The following is a 14,621-nucleotide window of genomic DNA, read 5'->3' on the forward strand; positions in this document are numbered from 1 at the left end:
AGAGGAGCGCGGGACGCGGAGGGGGCTGGGTCCCTCCCCGGGCTCCCTGCGCCCCAGTCACCTTCCCGCGACCCTTCCCGGGAGGGGCGTCCCGGGTGGGTAGAGGGGGAGGTAGGAGGGGCGGGCAGACGGTTACCTCATCTCCGCCTCCGGGAGGCTCCGCGCGCCCGCTCGCTCGCGCCGCTGGCTGGGGAGGCGATTCAGGGCGCCGGAGCGACAGAAGGACGGAGGGACGGAGGCTCCAAGAGGCAGCGCTGTCCTCGCGCCCCGCTCCGCTGCAGGACCCGCTGCAGGACCCGCCAGGAGGTCGGACCTCGGTGCTCCGACTGCGGGCGGAGCCCCCAGTCTCGCTGCGGATCGGAGGCGGCGGGGTCTGCGCGGCGCACGGCGGGGTCTGTTCTCTCCCGAGCTCCGGCACCTGCCGGAGCTGCTCGTGCGTCCTCCGTCGGCCTGCTCGACTATCTGTCTGCCCTCCCGCCGCCTGCTCCGTCCTCTGGCCTGGCCTCTCCGGGTCCCGGGTGTTCCGGGGGGCGATGAGGAGCGTGGGGTCGGGGCGCACGGGGCTGGGCACGCGGAGCGCACGGCGCGGCGCTGGCCCATGAGGCTTTCCAGCGCAGGGCGCGGCAGCGCGCGCGGGCCATGGGGGGCAGCCTGCGGGTGGCCGTGCTGGGCGCCCCTGGCGTGGGCAAGACGGCCATCATCCGCCAGTTCCTGTTCGGTGACTACCCGGAGCGCCACCGGCCCACGGACGGGCCACGCCTCTACCGGCCCGCGGTGCTGCTCGACGGCGCGGTCTACGACCTGAGCATCCGGGACGGCGACGGCGCTCCCCCGAGTCAGAACCCCGGGGGTCCAGAGGTAGCGGCTCGAAGGGCGGGCAGGGGCGTGTGACAGCGTGTGGGGGGTGGGGATGTGCTTGGTGCACACGTGCATGTCCGCCTGGACAGCCCGGGAATGCCCAACTGTGTTCATGGATTGAAGGATGAATGTGTCCTGGTGGTTTGTGTGTCTCTCCTTCTTGCCGGCCTGGAGTTGCCCAAGATCAGGCCAGGGGATTTTGAAACACACGTAAGTGCCTGTATATTTGTCTGCCTCCACTGGTGGGTCTGGATCAGTGCATGACAGAGCATGGTTGTGCCTTCCTGAGGGTGAGCATTGTATGTTTGGGACCTTAAGCAGAGCCTCGGTGGGGGAGAAAGGGGCCAGACACAGGGGTGTACTGTCAGGGGTGGGGGGAGTTGTCATTCTCTGCTCCCTTATTCCTGTGACTTGGTTGGAGCAAAGCCTCATTTCCTTAATTTATGCAAAGTCCAGGACAGACTTTGAATTCTTGGAGCTGGATGCCTGGGAGAGGTGAAGAGGAAAGAGCAAGTGGGATTAAGCAGGGCTTCCTGGAGGGGGGGAAGGGGGGGAAGAGGGGGGTGACAATTGGGCTGACCCTGGAATGATGAGTGAAGTTTTTTTTTTTTTTTTTATGTTTATTTATCTTTGAGAGAGGGAGAGGAAGAATCCGAACCAGGCTCTAGGCTCTGAGCTGTCAGCACAGAGCCTGATGTGGGGCTTGAACCCACGAACCATGAGATCATGACCTGAGCCAAAGTGAGAGGCCTAACCAACAAAGCCACCCAGGCGCCCCTAATGAGTCAAGTCTTGATTAAAGGAAGTGGCAGAAGCCTTCCACGTGCAAAGAACAGCATGTGTTTAGGCGGGGAGGCCTGAATGTGCACAGCTGCCCATCATCAGTGATCTCTGAGGGCCTGGGGAACACGGAGCCGGGTGCTTTGGAATTAGTCCTAGAGGCAGCTGTAGTAACCAGGGAGGGAGTGAAGGGGCGTGACCCACGTTGAGCTTCGGAAAGCTGGTAGGAGGAAGATGAGGGGTGGGCTGAGAGGAGGCCGAGAGTGAAGGAGGGCTGGTAGCTGACGGGCTTCAGGCATGGGTAGGCATTTTTACCCTGGCGTCTGTGAGGACAGTGGGGCTTAGAGAGTTCGGGGGAGATGGCGACGGCTGAGGCCTGAGGATGAACTGTGGGTTTAGTGTCAAGTCCCTTCAGAGGGTCTGGGCGTGGGACAGTGAGAATAGGTCTCTGGCAAACTCCGGCCTCCCGCCCCAGGAGTGGCCGGACCCCAAGGACTGGAGCTTGCAGGACACGGACGCCTTCGTGCTGGTCTACGACATCTGCAGCCCGGACAGTTTCGACTACGTGAAGGCGCTGCGGCAGCGCATCTCAGAGACCAGGTAGGGACGCGGCCACAGGTGTCTGTGGGCGGAGGAGGGGAGTTTTTGCCAGTCTTGTTGGGCCTTTGCCAGAGGGTAGTGGGTAGGTTCTTTCCCAGTCCTGGCCGCGTGTCGGGCCTGCCAGCTATGCGGTCTTTGGGCCACATGGGTCTCGTGTTTCCCGGGGCGGCTCTCCGGCCACAGGAGTGTACATACCCCCTTGGGGTGGGGGTGGGGGGTTCTCCGGCCGTGGGCTGTCCGTGTCCGGCACCGCAGCCCTCATTCCCATCTGGCCCCCAGGCCGGCGGGCGCACCCGAGGCGCCCATCCTCGTAGTAGGCAACAAGCGGGACCGGCAGCGGCTGCGTTTCGGGCCCCGGCGCGCGCTGGCCGCCCTGGTGCGCAGGGGCTGGCGCTGCGGCTACCTCGAGTGTTCCGCCAAGTACAACTGGCACGTGCTTCGTCTCTTCCGCGAACTGCTGCGTTGCGCTTTGGTACGCGCGCGTCCCGCGCACCCGGCCTTGCGCCTGCAGGGGGCGCTGCACCCGGCGCGCTGCAGCCTCATGTGACCGAATTGGACGACAACGCCGATGGTGGGGGGAGGGTCCCAGTTTGAGGAACAACCGGGTACCTGGATTGGACGCAGTTGCCCAACTTCTCTCGGATTGGACTAGGCAAAGTCTCCTCCTTGATTGGATTTGGAAACCTCCCACCCAGTCTCCTGGGCGACAGGACTCTTTGTGCCTCTTTGGACCCAACCAGGCCCCAAGCTACATTGGGCAAGATAAGTCCTTTCTGGGACCTCATTGGGTTACAATCCCACTGGATGAAAGGGACTTGCTATGAACCTGATTGGAAGTTCTCAGGTAGCTTCTGGGGTTTCAGTGGACAATCTTAAATCACACCTCTCAGGAGGTAATAAAGGGGGAACCAATGCAAGCATACAAGTGTACCTAGCATTTCTTGGGTGGGTAGCATGATCTTAACCTTAGAGGCCAGAGTTGCCAGGCATTGCTCCCTGGCAGTTAATGCCAGAATCCCGACATGGATTAAGGGGCCCCCAAAGGTACGCCAGGAAGCAGACACAAGTGGCTGGAACAAATACTTTACTGTCAGGCTCTGCAGGCCAGAGGACCTCAGGAAGGGTCCTCACTGGCCTCCTCTAAGGCATTCAATAATATTAGTAATTAAATAGCAACGCTCATCCCCCAACCGGAATGTACAACAGAGGTCCCATTGTGCCATGTGGTCCCAAGGGGTCTGGTCCCATGAGGTCTGGTACCCAAGAGGCAGGGGTGGGGGGGGGGCTCCCTGATGCAGAGGGGTTAAGGCCACAAAGGAAAAGGAAAAAAAGGAATGGGGTCCAGGGGCAGCTGGGCTGGTTCATCACATCCAGGAATCCGGCTCTCCCCTTGGGCTCACTGAGTGCAGGGCATGCCAGGACCCAGGCTCTGTGGATCCAGATGGGCGGCGAGGGCCCCGTGGCGTTGGGATGCGTGAAGGCTTTCGGTCTGGCTGTGTGTCCACCCGGCCCCGTGCCCAGGTCCTCGGGAGCTCCAGGCCAGCCAAGGGGCTCCCAGGTGCATCTGGTGGGCCCCCTACACCAGGGCAGGGGCTGCCTTCATCAGAAGAGCTGGACAGGACTGGGCCTCGGGGTCCGGGCAGCCCATTGGCCATCCGGCTAGAGTCCCCAGGTTGGCCACACTTGCTACCCAGGACACTGAGGGATGAAGAGGAGGAGCTGGAGGAACAGTAGGCCGAGTCAGAAGCTGGAGGGTCTGGGGGCCGAGCTGGGTCAGAGGCTGGTCCAGGGGGGGTCCCGCCAGCAGCAGCCTCAAGGGCTCGGGCATTGGCCAGGAACTCCTCTTCCAAGCGCCGGAACAGTTGCTGCTCCTGCTTCGGGTCAAGCTGCAGGGGGGTGCGGAAGACACTGGCCGGTGTGGTGCCCAGCTCTGGACTGGGGCTGGAGACCCGCAGAAGCCGGGGGGCTGCAGGGCTGCGAGCCCGGGGAGTCTGGGGGCTGCTCCTGCCTGAGCCCCCGCTGACCCTGCCCCGGGGCACCCACGAGTGCTGCCCATCTCGGTCCCTGCGCACGAGCAGCGTGGTCTGCTCCTCACGGCTCTGGCTCCGGGCCCGTCGGGCAGGGCTGGGGGCCAACAGCTGGGTTCCCCTGCCTCCTGGGGCCCCACGCGGCCGCCCTCGATCCAGCCGGTCTCGGGACTGGCTGCGCGGAGCTGGAGGCCGTCTTGGAGAGGCCGGGGTGCCTGTGGTCAGCCTCCGGCTGGGTCGCTCCCTCCGGGAGCCAGTGCCTGAGTCTTCACTGCGGGCACCGAGGGGGCCGCTCTGGGCTGAGGAGGCTGAGGAGTCACTGTCCCCAGAGCAGCGGCGGGAGCGGGGATGGGGGGGCAGCTGGTCCCGGACCCTGGGGCAGGGGAACAAGAGAGAGAGAGATGGGGCATCTCAAGAGAGGCCTGGCGTGTAGAAAGAGCAGGCAGAGGAAGGAACAAGCAGCTGAGTGGTTGGGGCTGGGGAAGACACCTGTGGTGGGGGTGGGGGTGGGGGCAATCAAGGGCTTCTGTCCTGGGGACTTCCAGAGAGAAGTGAGCCACTGGGCAGCAGCTTCCGGCAGCCACCCTCCCCACCCCCCTACCCCCCCCCCCCCCCCCCCCAGGCAGCAGAAAAAGCCAGGCTCTGAGCTCCCCCTCCCCAGGCCCCCAGGCCTCCAGCTTCCTGGGTAGGCCAGAGGGAAGCGGTAGGACTGGCGACGCCCAGCCCCCAGGGCCCGCCCCAGCTGTGTTGTTGGGTTGCTTGGGTTGCCATGGAGATAGGAAGCCAGGCCTGCCCCCACCCACGGGAACTTTTCCCAGGGTGAGTCACTCTGGAGCACAGGCTCCTTCGTCATCCAGGCCAGGGCGGATGCCTGCCCCCTCTGGACCCCTCACCCCTTTGTCCTAGTGCCTCTCACCTGAGTGGGGTCTCAGTTCCCTCCTTTGAGCTGCGTAAGCTAATGGGCGTCACCTCTGGCCGGGAGCTCCGCCGCTCAGCCCCAGGGGCTGGGCTGCCAGCACGGGGACTGGGGGTGGGAGACACCCTCTGTGGGGAGAAGGTGCGGGCCCGGGACTGGGGCGGGCGGTGGGCTGCAAGGTGAGAGGACAGGTGACATTTGAAGGGTGGAGCCACAGAGACAAGCCCTCTGTTGGCCCGATCCCCCATCCCCCCATCCCTGCCAGGGGCACTGACCCGAGGAGGAGCAGCGGCAAGGGTCATGCTTGTCCAGATAGTGCTCCAGAGTGTCCCAGCCGCCACCCACGCGCACCATCACGTGGCTCCTCAGCACCTGTGGGAGTCCAGCGTGGACAGGTCACGGCCTGTCTGATGGGCCTGGCAGCCCACTGTGGGCTGCCATCTGCCGGGCAGTCCCAAACTCTTACCCGCACGAAGATGAGGAGACTGGAGTCTCCCACGCGGTACTTCCCCTCTGAGACCTTGATCATGGGAAACTGGTCTGGGCAGGTGCAGTAGCCTAAGATCTCCCTCACCTGAGGCCAGAGAGGAGAGGCTGGAGGTCAGGGATCAAGTCCCTCCTCCTGGGCCTGATGTCAGCAGCTCCAGGGTCAGGAGGAAGCAGGTCCTTCCGGGGAAAGGGGACATAGATCATGTCCCAGACTTGGTTGCAGCCTCTACATTTGACCTTTCACCAGCTCTCCTTCCCCTCTGGCTATCGGAGGTCAGGGTCTGTGGTCAGGCCAGGGCTTGGGACCCCAGTGAGGCACAACCCTGTGGCCCCTGAGCCTGGGGAAGCCCTGGAACCCATCCTCACTCCCTGCCCCCTTCACCTACTTCACAGACATGTAGGCTGAGGCCCACAGGGAGGCCAGGTTCTGGGAGGACGCAGGCCATGGGACACGAGTGCAGGGAACCCACACCACATCAGTGTCAAAGACACGTAGAGTACACCACCCAGCATGCACACACAGGCACACATCTGCTCACATGCCCCACCCCCGCCCCTAAGCCAGGAGCTGCCAGGCTGGCTATGTGGGCGGCCCTGCCCGCCTCCCAGCCCACAGTGGAGCCAGAGGAAATGAGCAGGTGGAGCCTCGGGTGACCCTGTGCCCACGACAGGGGAGGGGTGACAGCTTCTGCCCACGGATTCCGGCTACCCCCTCTGGGACAGGCACATCATAGTCCTGCCCTTCTGATAAGAAGGCAACTCTTGGCCAGGCTGCGGGGGTGTCAGGGATACCTAGGTCCTGGGAAAAGGAGGAGGGAGCTGGGGGTGGGGTCCAGCACCTCCTGTGCTCACAGTAGAGCTAATCCTGTCCTCCTAAGAGGACCTCTGGCTCCTAGCAGCAGTGGCAGCTCTGGGCCTGGCTTCCCAGATAAGCCCCTGGAGAGTGGGTGGGCCTGTAGAGCCCCCGGGGACCTGCCCTAGGCACTCACTGAGAGCCTACTGTGTGCCAGGCACCTTGCTCAGGGCCAAGCATGACAGGTACCCACTCAACCTCAAGCTCTGTGATGTTGTGGATGCAACTGTCCACTCAAGTGCATACAGAGGGGTTCAAATCATGCGGCCCCCTGGATGAAGGAACTGATCTGGCACACGGGAAGCGCATAAGGGGGGGAGCTCACATTTTATCCCAGGCCCTACTGGGTCTCGTGACCTCAACCAGCACCTCTCTGGGTCTGCTTATCTCCTTGGGGCCAGGTATACACTTGGTGCTCAATATGTGCACCCACTCCATGGGGCAGGCTGTCCCATCCCTGGCGCACGGTGGGGGCACAAGCAGGGCCATGAGCACGCACACTCACTGGTGGACTCACCAGCTCGTCCAGGTTGCGCAGGTCGCTGGGAGTCATGCGGGGCCCACGGGCAGGAGCCCCTGCCACGGTGGCAATTTCGGTGGCATCCTCCTCAGCAGCAGGTGCACTGGGGGCCGGGGGCGCGGCACGGAGCTCCCGCTCAATCTCCTGCTCAAACTGCACGAGGCGAGGGGCAAGCAGGCCGAGGCGGGCCCCACGCCGCGCCACCTCCAGCAGGCACAGCACCACGCTTTTCTCGTTCTTCCGCAGCACCAGGTCCTCAGTCTCAAACATGAGCACTTCAGGCACACCCAACTCTGTTCGGCACCAGCCGATGAAAGTGGCCACGTTGTCTCGGGCCATGAAAGAGCCGGGCACCACGCTGTGTGCCTGGAAGGCCACGCCGCGGGCCGGGCGGGCAGCGGCCAAAGCGCGGGCGGCCTCAGTGACGGCGTTGGCATGTTGGCACAGGGTGGTGCCTGTGGCCAGCCCCGTCAGGAAGCCCTCGCCACCACTGGGCAGACCCAGGCCATACAAGGCGTTGAGCCACTCAGCTAGGTCCTCTTTCATGGCCTCCACGTAGGCCTCACTTGAGCGGAACGGCCGCACACTCTTGGCTGCCGAGCCCGCGATGCCCGCCACTGGGTCCGCCATGGCCGGGCCGGCCGAGTCACTGTGGGTGGGCAGGGACACAGGAATGCTGTGAGGACTCAGCACAGACTAAGCCCCAGACCATCCGCACTCGCCTGTCATCTCAGGCCAAATGCCTGGTTGCGCGTGCTGGCTGTGAGAAAGTTCACTGTACCTCAGTTTCCTCGTCTATGAAATGGGTACAATATTACCTTCCTTGCAAGACCTAATGGGATAATTTGCATGAAAGATTTAGTATCTATAAATGTTTGCTATTTTGCTCTTTGGGGGTGGGGGCAATGGGGGAATTGGCTGTGTCCTCCCTCCCACAAAGGGACACATTTGTGGGATCCTTATTGCCCTTATTGCAATGCATCCTTATTGCCCAATACGGTGGGTGAAAAGCGGAGCCCTAGAGAGATGAAGCCCACAGCCCTGCACTCAATGGACAGGCAGGACAGGAATCCAGGTCCCAACCACAGCAATGGTTAGCTCCATCGCTCAAGGCTGATGCCCCTCCCACCTCCTCTGGGAAGGTGCGGGGTCCTCCCTCAGCTCCCCTTCCGTGAGGACTGTGCCATTATAACAACGACGTAACAGCAGTAATAGTACCAGTAAACTCAATGTCCCTGCCCAGGGCTGAGTGCCAGTGATATTATCTCCATTTTACAGATGAGGAAACTGAGGTGCAGAGAGGGTAAGAGCTCACTCAAGGTCGCAGAGCAGAGGATGGCAAAGCCAGGCCGACGTGAGCCGCGCGGCTGATCCCCAGTGCCGTGGGCAGCCCGGTGGCCGGAGCGAGGCCCCGCCTCCTCCGAGGAGCCTCCCTAGCGCCGCAGGCCGGGTGCGTGCGGGTCGGGACTCAGAATGGCCTCCGACAGCCCCGGCTGTCCTCCGGGCTTCGGCCCAGAGAGGGTGCGGGGCTGCCCAAGGTCACACAGCTCGGGGGAACAGAGGCCGCAGCCTCCAGGTCCCCGGGAGTGCGCGCCAGGCAGGGGGTGCTGGGGGTCCCCGCGCTCACCTGGCTCATCCTGCGGCCTCGGGGAGCATCGCCCCGGCGGGGCCGAGCGGGCCGGGCCGCCGCAGGGAGGCGCCGCCCGAGCCACAGCAATCCGGTCCCGCGGCTGAGGCCTCCGCACCCGCCCGCTGTCTCCGCCCCGCCTCCCTGGAATTCGGCTCCGGCCCGAGGGGGCGGGCGGGGCCGCGCGCTCTTAAAGGGGCAGCGCAGTTCCCGGGTGGACGGAGAGAGGGAGGAGCTGGAGTCTCCTGACTGGGGGGTGGGAGGAGCGGGACCAGGGCCCTACCAGCCCAGACTCGCCATCCCTGCCCAAGCTAGTCCCTAGAGTCCCTTCCAACCCTCCTTGGTCTGTTGGAGAGAGGTTTGGGCTGCCCCCTCCGCAGATATCGGCCTCCCCGGGCGGGCTGCACGGCCTGTTCCCAAGAGGAGCTGAGGAAGCGATAGGGACCAGGGCTGCAAAGTCACCTCCGTCTGGAGTGAACCTCCCCATGTCAGATAAATGAGGCCCGAGCGACTGGGATGTGAGCTTCCTACCGGCAGTGGGGGCCTCGTGGAGGGGAGGATGGCCTGTTGTGTCCACCCGGCGTCCCACTCTCACCGAATCCTCATCTTTTATGTGGAGGTTAGGGAAACCTGTTTCTCCGATGAGAACACTGAGGCTCAGAGGGGTAGGCTGGTGGCTAAAGCCTGTGGGTCTGACACCTTCGCCCCTGCCCTTCCCCGGGAGGCCAGTCCCCTACCACGTCTGGTTGCCCAGGTCAGGCACAGAATTAAGGGGACAGGAGGTTAAGAAGGAGCCTGGGTAGGTTTGGCTTGGGAGGGTTAATCGCTGCTAGTTTCTTTTCAAACTGCAGAGGAGGGACCTGGCTGGGATCTGCGGGAAATCCTGCCCCCCCCCCCCCCCTCCTGCTGCTGGCTGGGCGGGGACAGCTGGCCTGGCTGGGCTGCAGCCTTGCTGGCCAGGCGGGGCCATCCTTGGGGGAAGTGCCACCAACAATAGCCAAGTCTCAGAGCTTTAATAAAGTGCCTACTGTGTGCCAGGGCTGCTCTGTGCCCTTGACCTGGACCGGTCAGGTCCCCTCTATGAGGGACTCTCTTTTCCCCAGACTAGGTCTCAGGAGAGTAGCTCAGGGTTTGAACATGGCTATTATGGGAATACTCTCATGCAAGGATCAGGGGCATTTGTTGAGTACTTACTGTGTGCCAGACCTTCTGGTGCTAGGCTGCTCACATGCATCATCTCACTGAGTCCTCATGACTGAGTGGGCTCACACCCCAGTGTCCTAGATACCCAGGTGGTTCCAATCAACCCTCTCCTCCAGCACCCCCACCTACAAAGAGTGAGGAAGGCGGGTAACTAGTGATAGTAATAGCTAACACTTACTTGGCACCTACTGTGCGATGGGTCTCATCTGGCACTGGGAACTGAGAGCAAAAAGTGGGGAAGGAAACAGCCAGTTCTCAGGGTTCCCAGTGTGGTAGGAAGGGAGCCCCTGGGCTGAAACAGGGATGAGGCACTAGGGAGGACAGAGCACAGGGACCAGGTGAGGGGACTGGGAGTGTGGGGTGGGATGAGCCTGAAGTTTTAAATCAGTGGTCAGGGAAGGAGCTAAGAGAAGGAGCTGTGGGGATGGCTGGAAGGAGAGGGTTTCAGATAGAGGGAATGGCCAGTGTAAAGGTCCTGAGGTGGGCGTGTGATTGGTGTGTTCAAGAAAGAGTTAGAAGGCCTGTGAGGCTAGGGTGAAGGTAGGGATGAAGGTAAAGGGATTGGGGGCAGATTGAGTGGGGCTTTGCAGGCCATGCCTCTCGGCAGGGACATGGGAGCCATGGAAGGATTTAGAGCAGGGGAGGGGTGTGACCTGACTTAGGTCTTAACAGGTACTCTGTGGTTGCTGTAGTGGGCAGGCAGGAACCCCAGAGGAGACCAGGTGGTGCCAGTGAGGGTGGTGGAGTATGGTGCCTCCTGGCTGCATTTGAAGGGAAAGCCGGTGGGATGTGCTGGTGAGTTGGGTGTGAATGTGAGGACAGAGTCAGGAATGGCTCCTCGGTCTGGGACTGCTGATACCTGGGGAGGAGAGGCTGCTGGAGATGGGGCAGGGGAATTCGGGGATCAGGGTGGAAGATCAAGATATGGAAACTAAGTAATTTAGTCCTCAAAATCATCCGATGTGGTATGATATTTTTATGTGTTCTCATCTTATAATTTGAGGAAACTGAGGCCCAGAGAGGACAAGGGATGTGTGTGGTCAGTAGGTAGCTGTGCAGGAATTTGATTCCTGCTTATTATCTACCTTGCTGAACTACAGGGATCTGGACATAAGAGAGGTTAGATTGAACCTGGGCTCTGCTCTTGGTCACTGGGTGAAATAGTTAAGCTCTCTGAGCCTCAGTGATACTATCTGTAAAATGGGACAACAGTAGTAGTCAGATCATAGAGTTGTGAAAATGGTATCATTAGTTAGCAGTCAGGGCATATGTCTGCTACTCCTCTGAGGAGGAGGGGATGGGGGCGGGGCTTGCTTCTCCCTGTCTCCCATACCCTGAGCCCAGAGGCCCACTCCAGACCACAGGCTCCAACAGTCTGATTACAGGACAGGCAGCAAGTGTAGGGCTGACTGGCATGGCCAGACTCCTGGCCCAGGCCATGGAGGACCTTGGCTTTAACCCCCTCTGTTGTGTGGTGGCCTCTCCTGTTCCTTGCAGGACCAAGGGAAGTCACAGGAACTGCTGGAGGGACAGGAGGTTTGGGCTATGGTTTGGGCTATGTCCTGGACCCATTCCCACAGACCCCGGAAGCCACTCTGGTGTATAGAATGCTGTGCCCCCAGTGCAGGCATGGTCTTGCCTGTGGCCAGTGGGCACATGGCTGGGATTTCTTGCCTTCACTGCTGGGTGCCAGGGGATAGTGTTGTTGGCCTTGGTTGCAGATGGAGGTCAGATGATGGCCAGGGAGTATTCAAGCAAAACCCTCACTGGCAGGACTCAGCCCTGGTACCAGGCAGCTCAGGGGCTGGTTGGGTCTACTCAAAGCTCTGCAGGCTAGATTGAGCCTGTGAGCACAGCCTGGCTGAGTGAGTGACCCACAGGGGTCCTGAGGCTGCTCTGTCCCGATGTGGATCCAACCATGATTGACTGCTTGCTCCTGTCCCGGCTGTGGGACAAGTGACCCTGAGCTGCCTCCCGTGCCCTCCATGAGAGAAACCAGAAAGCCCCAGAGGGCCTGCTTTCCAACCTTGCCTCCATTACGCTGCTCATTGCCTGCCCTGTGCCCGGCAGCTCTCAGTGAGCCAGCTCTTGGCCCCGGTGTCTGGGGGCTTGGCTCCGGTCACTGCACTGTCCTTGGCCCCACAGCAGCTGCAGCCCTGGAGCCCGACGTTCCCTCCCGTGGAGCAGGTGAGCCACTGCCTGCAGCCTGTTCACGTGCGGGGCATAGATGGGTCTCCCCACTGCCTCCTCAACCTTTGCCCAGGACTGTGGAGTGTGGCCTAGTGGAACCATGAGGCTGCGATGGAAATTTTTATTCCAAGTGTGACTGACCAAGAGCTCTTGGAGAGTTTGGGGCAGGGTGTGGAACCTGACCAGGACCTTTTTCTGAGACTTCTTCCTCCCATCTCCCCTGCTCCTGGCTACCACTGCCCCTGCTTTCCATCCTCTTCCACTTCCAAGGGCACTGAGCAGCTTTGTACAGCCCTTTGAGACAGGGCTTGGAACTCATGCTGAGGTCCTCTGGGGCCGGTGCAGTCCAGACGTTTCTTTTGGCTAAGAGAAATCTCGGCCCTTCTGACATGAACACTTCCGCTCCAAGGCCTAGGCACCTGGGACGTCGATACCTCTTACAGGGCTATTTAGTGCTAGTGACCAGCCCCTCTCTAGGCAGGGACACGAGTGATTCCTGGGGCAGCTTCAAGCTCCAGGCAGGAGCTGGTCGCATGTGATGGGCTTCTGTGCAGCAGGTCCCCATGAGGACTGCTTGTTGTGCCTTAGCTCCGGCTGCAGGCCACGGGGGTGGCTAACCCACATCCGTTGCTGCCGGAGCACCCAGCCTTTCGGACACGAGACGCCTGTGTGTGGGGGTCTGTAGACCGCCGCTGGCAAGTCCCGTCTCCTCACCTGGGAGACTCCTACCCAGACTTCTTAGGAAGTAAACATGGTGAGGTGGTGCTTGGCACGATGCCCAAGGCCGGGCATGTCATGGTTGTTTGGGCCTCAGGGTGTGCACCCTGGCTCTGATGCTTCAGACACCTGCCAAGGCTGAGGCGGGAGCCTCCTGAGCCCCTTGGAGGAGGAGCACTGGTCTGTGTGGCTGGACCGCAGCGAGCAAGCCTGAGCAGGGCCGCTGAGGTCACAGGGGCCTCTGGGGCCAGATGGAGTAGGGCCTTGTGGGTCATGGCAAGTGCAGTGGAAGCCCTTGGAGAGTTTCTAGAATTGCAGGGACTTAAAGTGTCAGGAAGTCACTCTGGCCTCTGTGAGGCAAGGGCTGGAGGGGCCGAGGGAAGCGGGGACCTCAGTGAGAGGCAACAAACTCGAGGTGGGAGGCCTGGGTGGTTTATACTGTCCTGTACTTGGAAGAGAGCCTGCTGGGCTGGGTCGCGGCTGGGGCTGGGGCAACATGAGACAACTTAGGAGGCAAGGAGGACCGTGAGGTTCCGGATGAGCTGAGGCGGAGGGAGCAGCTGGCTCCTGCCCTGCTGTAAGCCCGTCAGACACCCAGGAGCTGGCGCCTGGGAGATCAGCCAGGCGGTGAGAAGGCCTTCCTTGGTTGAGGTTGAGAGGTCAGAAGAGGAGGAGGGGCAGCAGCCATCAGAGGACTGAGAGAGAAGCATTGACTTGGAACCACTGTGGTCACTGGGGACTTTGAGAACTACGGTATCAGTAGAAACAGACGACTGATTGGAAGTGGGTTCTAGAAAGGGAGAGGAGGTAGGCACTAGGGGAATAGAAAAGTGGCTTGGTATCTAGAGGGGCTGATGAGAGGTTTCCCAAAGATGGGAAAAGCAATGCCTATTCATGAGAAATGACCAGGTAACGTTAAAAGACAAAGCCATAGAGATGTTGAATGTATGCCTAGGTGGGCTGGGAAAGTGCAGAGGACCTGTCCCCATCTGCCCCCGAGGAGCACAGGTGAGTCCTGTGAGCAGTGAGGGGCATATGAGCTCCTCAAAGGTTTCCCAAGGTCTTGCTCTCATTGGGCAGGGGATGGAGGGGAAATAATTTATTCCAAATTCTTATGCCTGCCCCTAGCAAAGGTGGCAATCTCTCCTTGATGCTTCAGACACTAGCTGGCTTTTTAAATATTTTTTTAAAGTTTATTTTTATTTAGTTTGAGAGAGAGCACGGGAGGGGCAGAGAGAGGGGGAGAGAGAATCCCAAGCAGGCTCTGCACTGCCAGCCTGGAGCCCAACTCCAGGCTCAGAATCACAAGATCGCAATTTGAGCCAAAATCAAGTCAGGCACTTAATCGACCAAGCCACCCAGGGGCCAAACACCCTTTTTTTTTTTTTTTTTTTTTAGCTCCAAAAAACCACAGTAAAAATTTCATACATGTTAACTTTTGAAATACGGAATAACATAAATGCTAAGAGAAAAGCTGGCGATGTTATTCTTGGGAGTAAGTAGGAGTTACACAGGACTCGGGCTCACTGAGCATATTATATGCGGGGTACTTCAGAGCCAGGAGTCCTAGTTTTCAACATCCCATTTCCAGAAGGCCTCCCCACACAGAGGTCAATCAGGACTACGTGCGCAGCCCTGCCCTAGCTGGTTTTTTTTTTTTTTTTTAATGTTTATTTTAGAGAGAGAGAGCACAAGGAGGAAGGCAGGGGCAGAGAAAGAGGGACAGAATCCAAAGCAGGCTCCACTCTGTCAGCGCAAAGCCTGATGCAAGGCTCAAACCCACAAATTTTGAGATCAGGACCTGAGCCGAAGTTGGACACTCAGCCGACTGAGCCATCCAG

At 60.5% G+C, this 14,621-nt stretch overlaps 2 protein-coding genes across 4 annotated transcripts in view; one reads left to right on the forward strand and one right to left on the reverse strand.

Moving 5' to 3' along the window:
- The window catches only part of RASL10A (RAS like family 10 member A), a 19,584-nt gene continuing 4,963 nt past the window's right edge, over window positions 1-14,621 (forward strand). Inside the window, exons 1-4 of one of the 3 annotated variants that reach the window (XM_086682152.1) lie at window positions 45-858; window positions 1,033-1,068; window positions 2,114-2,238; window positions 2,518-3,155. In XM_086682152.1, the coding sequence (XP_086538278.1) occupies window positions 640-858; window positions 1,033-1,068; window positions 2,114-2,238; window positions 2,518-2,785 (648 nt within the window). In that variant the 5' untranslated portion in view covers window positions 45-639 and the 3' untranslated portion in view covers window positions 2,786-3,155. Of the gene's footprint in view, window positions 859-1,032; window positions 1,069-2,113; window positions 2,239-2,517; window positions 3,156-14,621 lie in introns of those variants that run through there. The other 2 variants (XM_086682154.1, XM_086682153.1) reach the window with 2 other exon arrangements.
- Window positions 3,306-8,828, reverse strand: GAS2L1 (growth arrest specific 2 like 1). Its single transcript, XM_086682140.1, has 6 exons — window positions 8,671-8,828; window positions 7,041-7,692; window positions 5,648-5,755; window positions 5,457-5,553; window positions 5,182-5,353; window positions 3,306-4,638 (listed from the first exon to the last, which is right to left on the reverse strand). The coding sequence occupies exons 2-6, from the start codon at window positions 7,671-7,673 to the stop codon at window positions 3,603-3,605; spliced, it is 2,046 nt and encodes a 681-aa protein (XP_086538266.1). The 5' UTR covers window positions 7,674-7,692; window positions 8,671-8,828; the 3' UTR covers window positions 3,306-3,602.

The sequence above is a fragment of the Puma concolor genome, chromosome D3 (assembly GCF_028749965.1).
Source record: "Puma concolor isolate L17-30 chromosome D3, mPumCon1.1.hap2, whole genome shotgun sequence".
In the NCBI taxonomy this organism is placed as follows: domain Eukaryota; kingdom Metazoa; phylum Chordata; class Mammalia; order Carnivora; family Felidae; genus Puma; species Puma concolor.

Excerpts from the sequence above, each read along its gene's own strand:
- GAS2L1 (XM_086682140.1), bottom strand. The coding sequence starts at position 7,673 with ATGGCGGACCCAGTGGCGGGCATCGCGGGCTCGGCAGCCAAGAGTGTG. Across the intron at positions 5,554-5,647 it reads GTCTCCTCATCTTCGTGCGG|GTGCTGAGGAGCCACGTGAT; the intron begins GTAAGAGTTTGG and ends GGACTCCCACAG. Across the intron at positions 4,639-5,181 it reads GGAACTGAGACCCCACTCAG|GGTCCGGGACCAGCTGCCCC; the intron begins GTGAGAGGCACT and ends CCCCTGCCCCAG.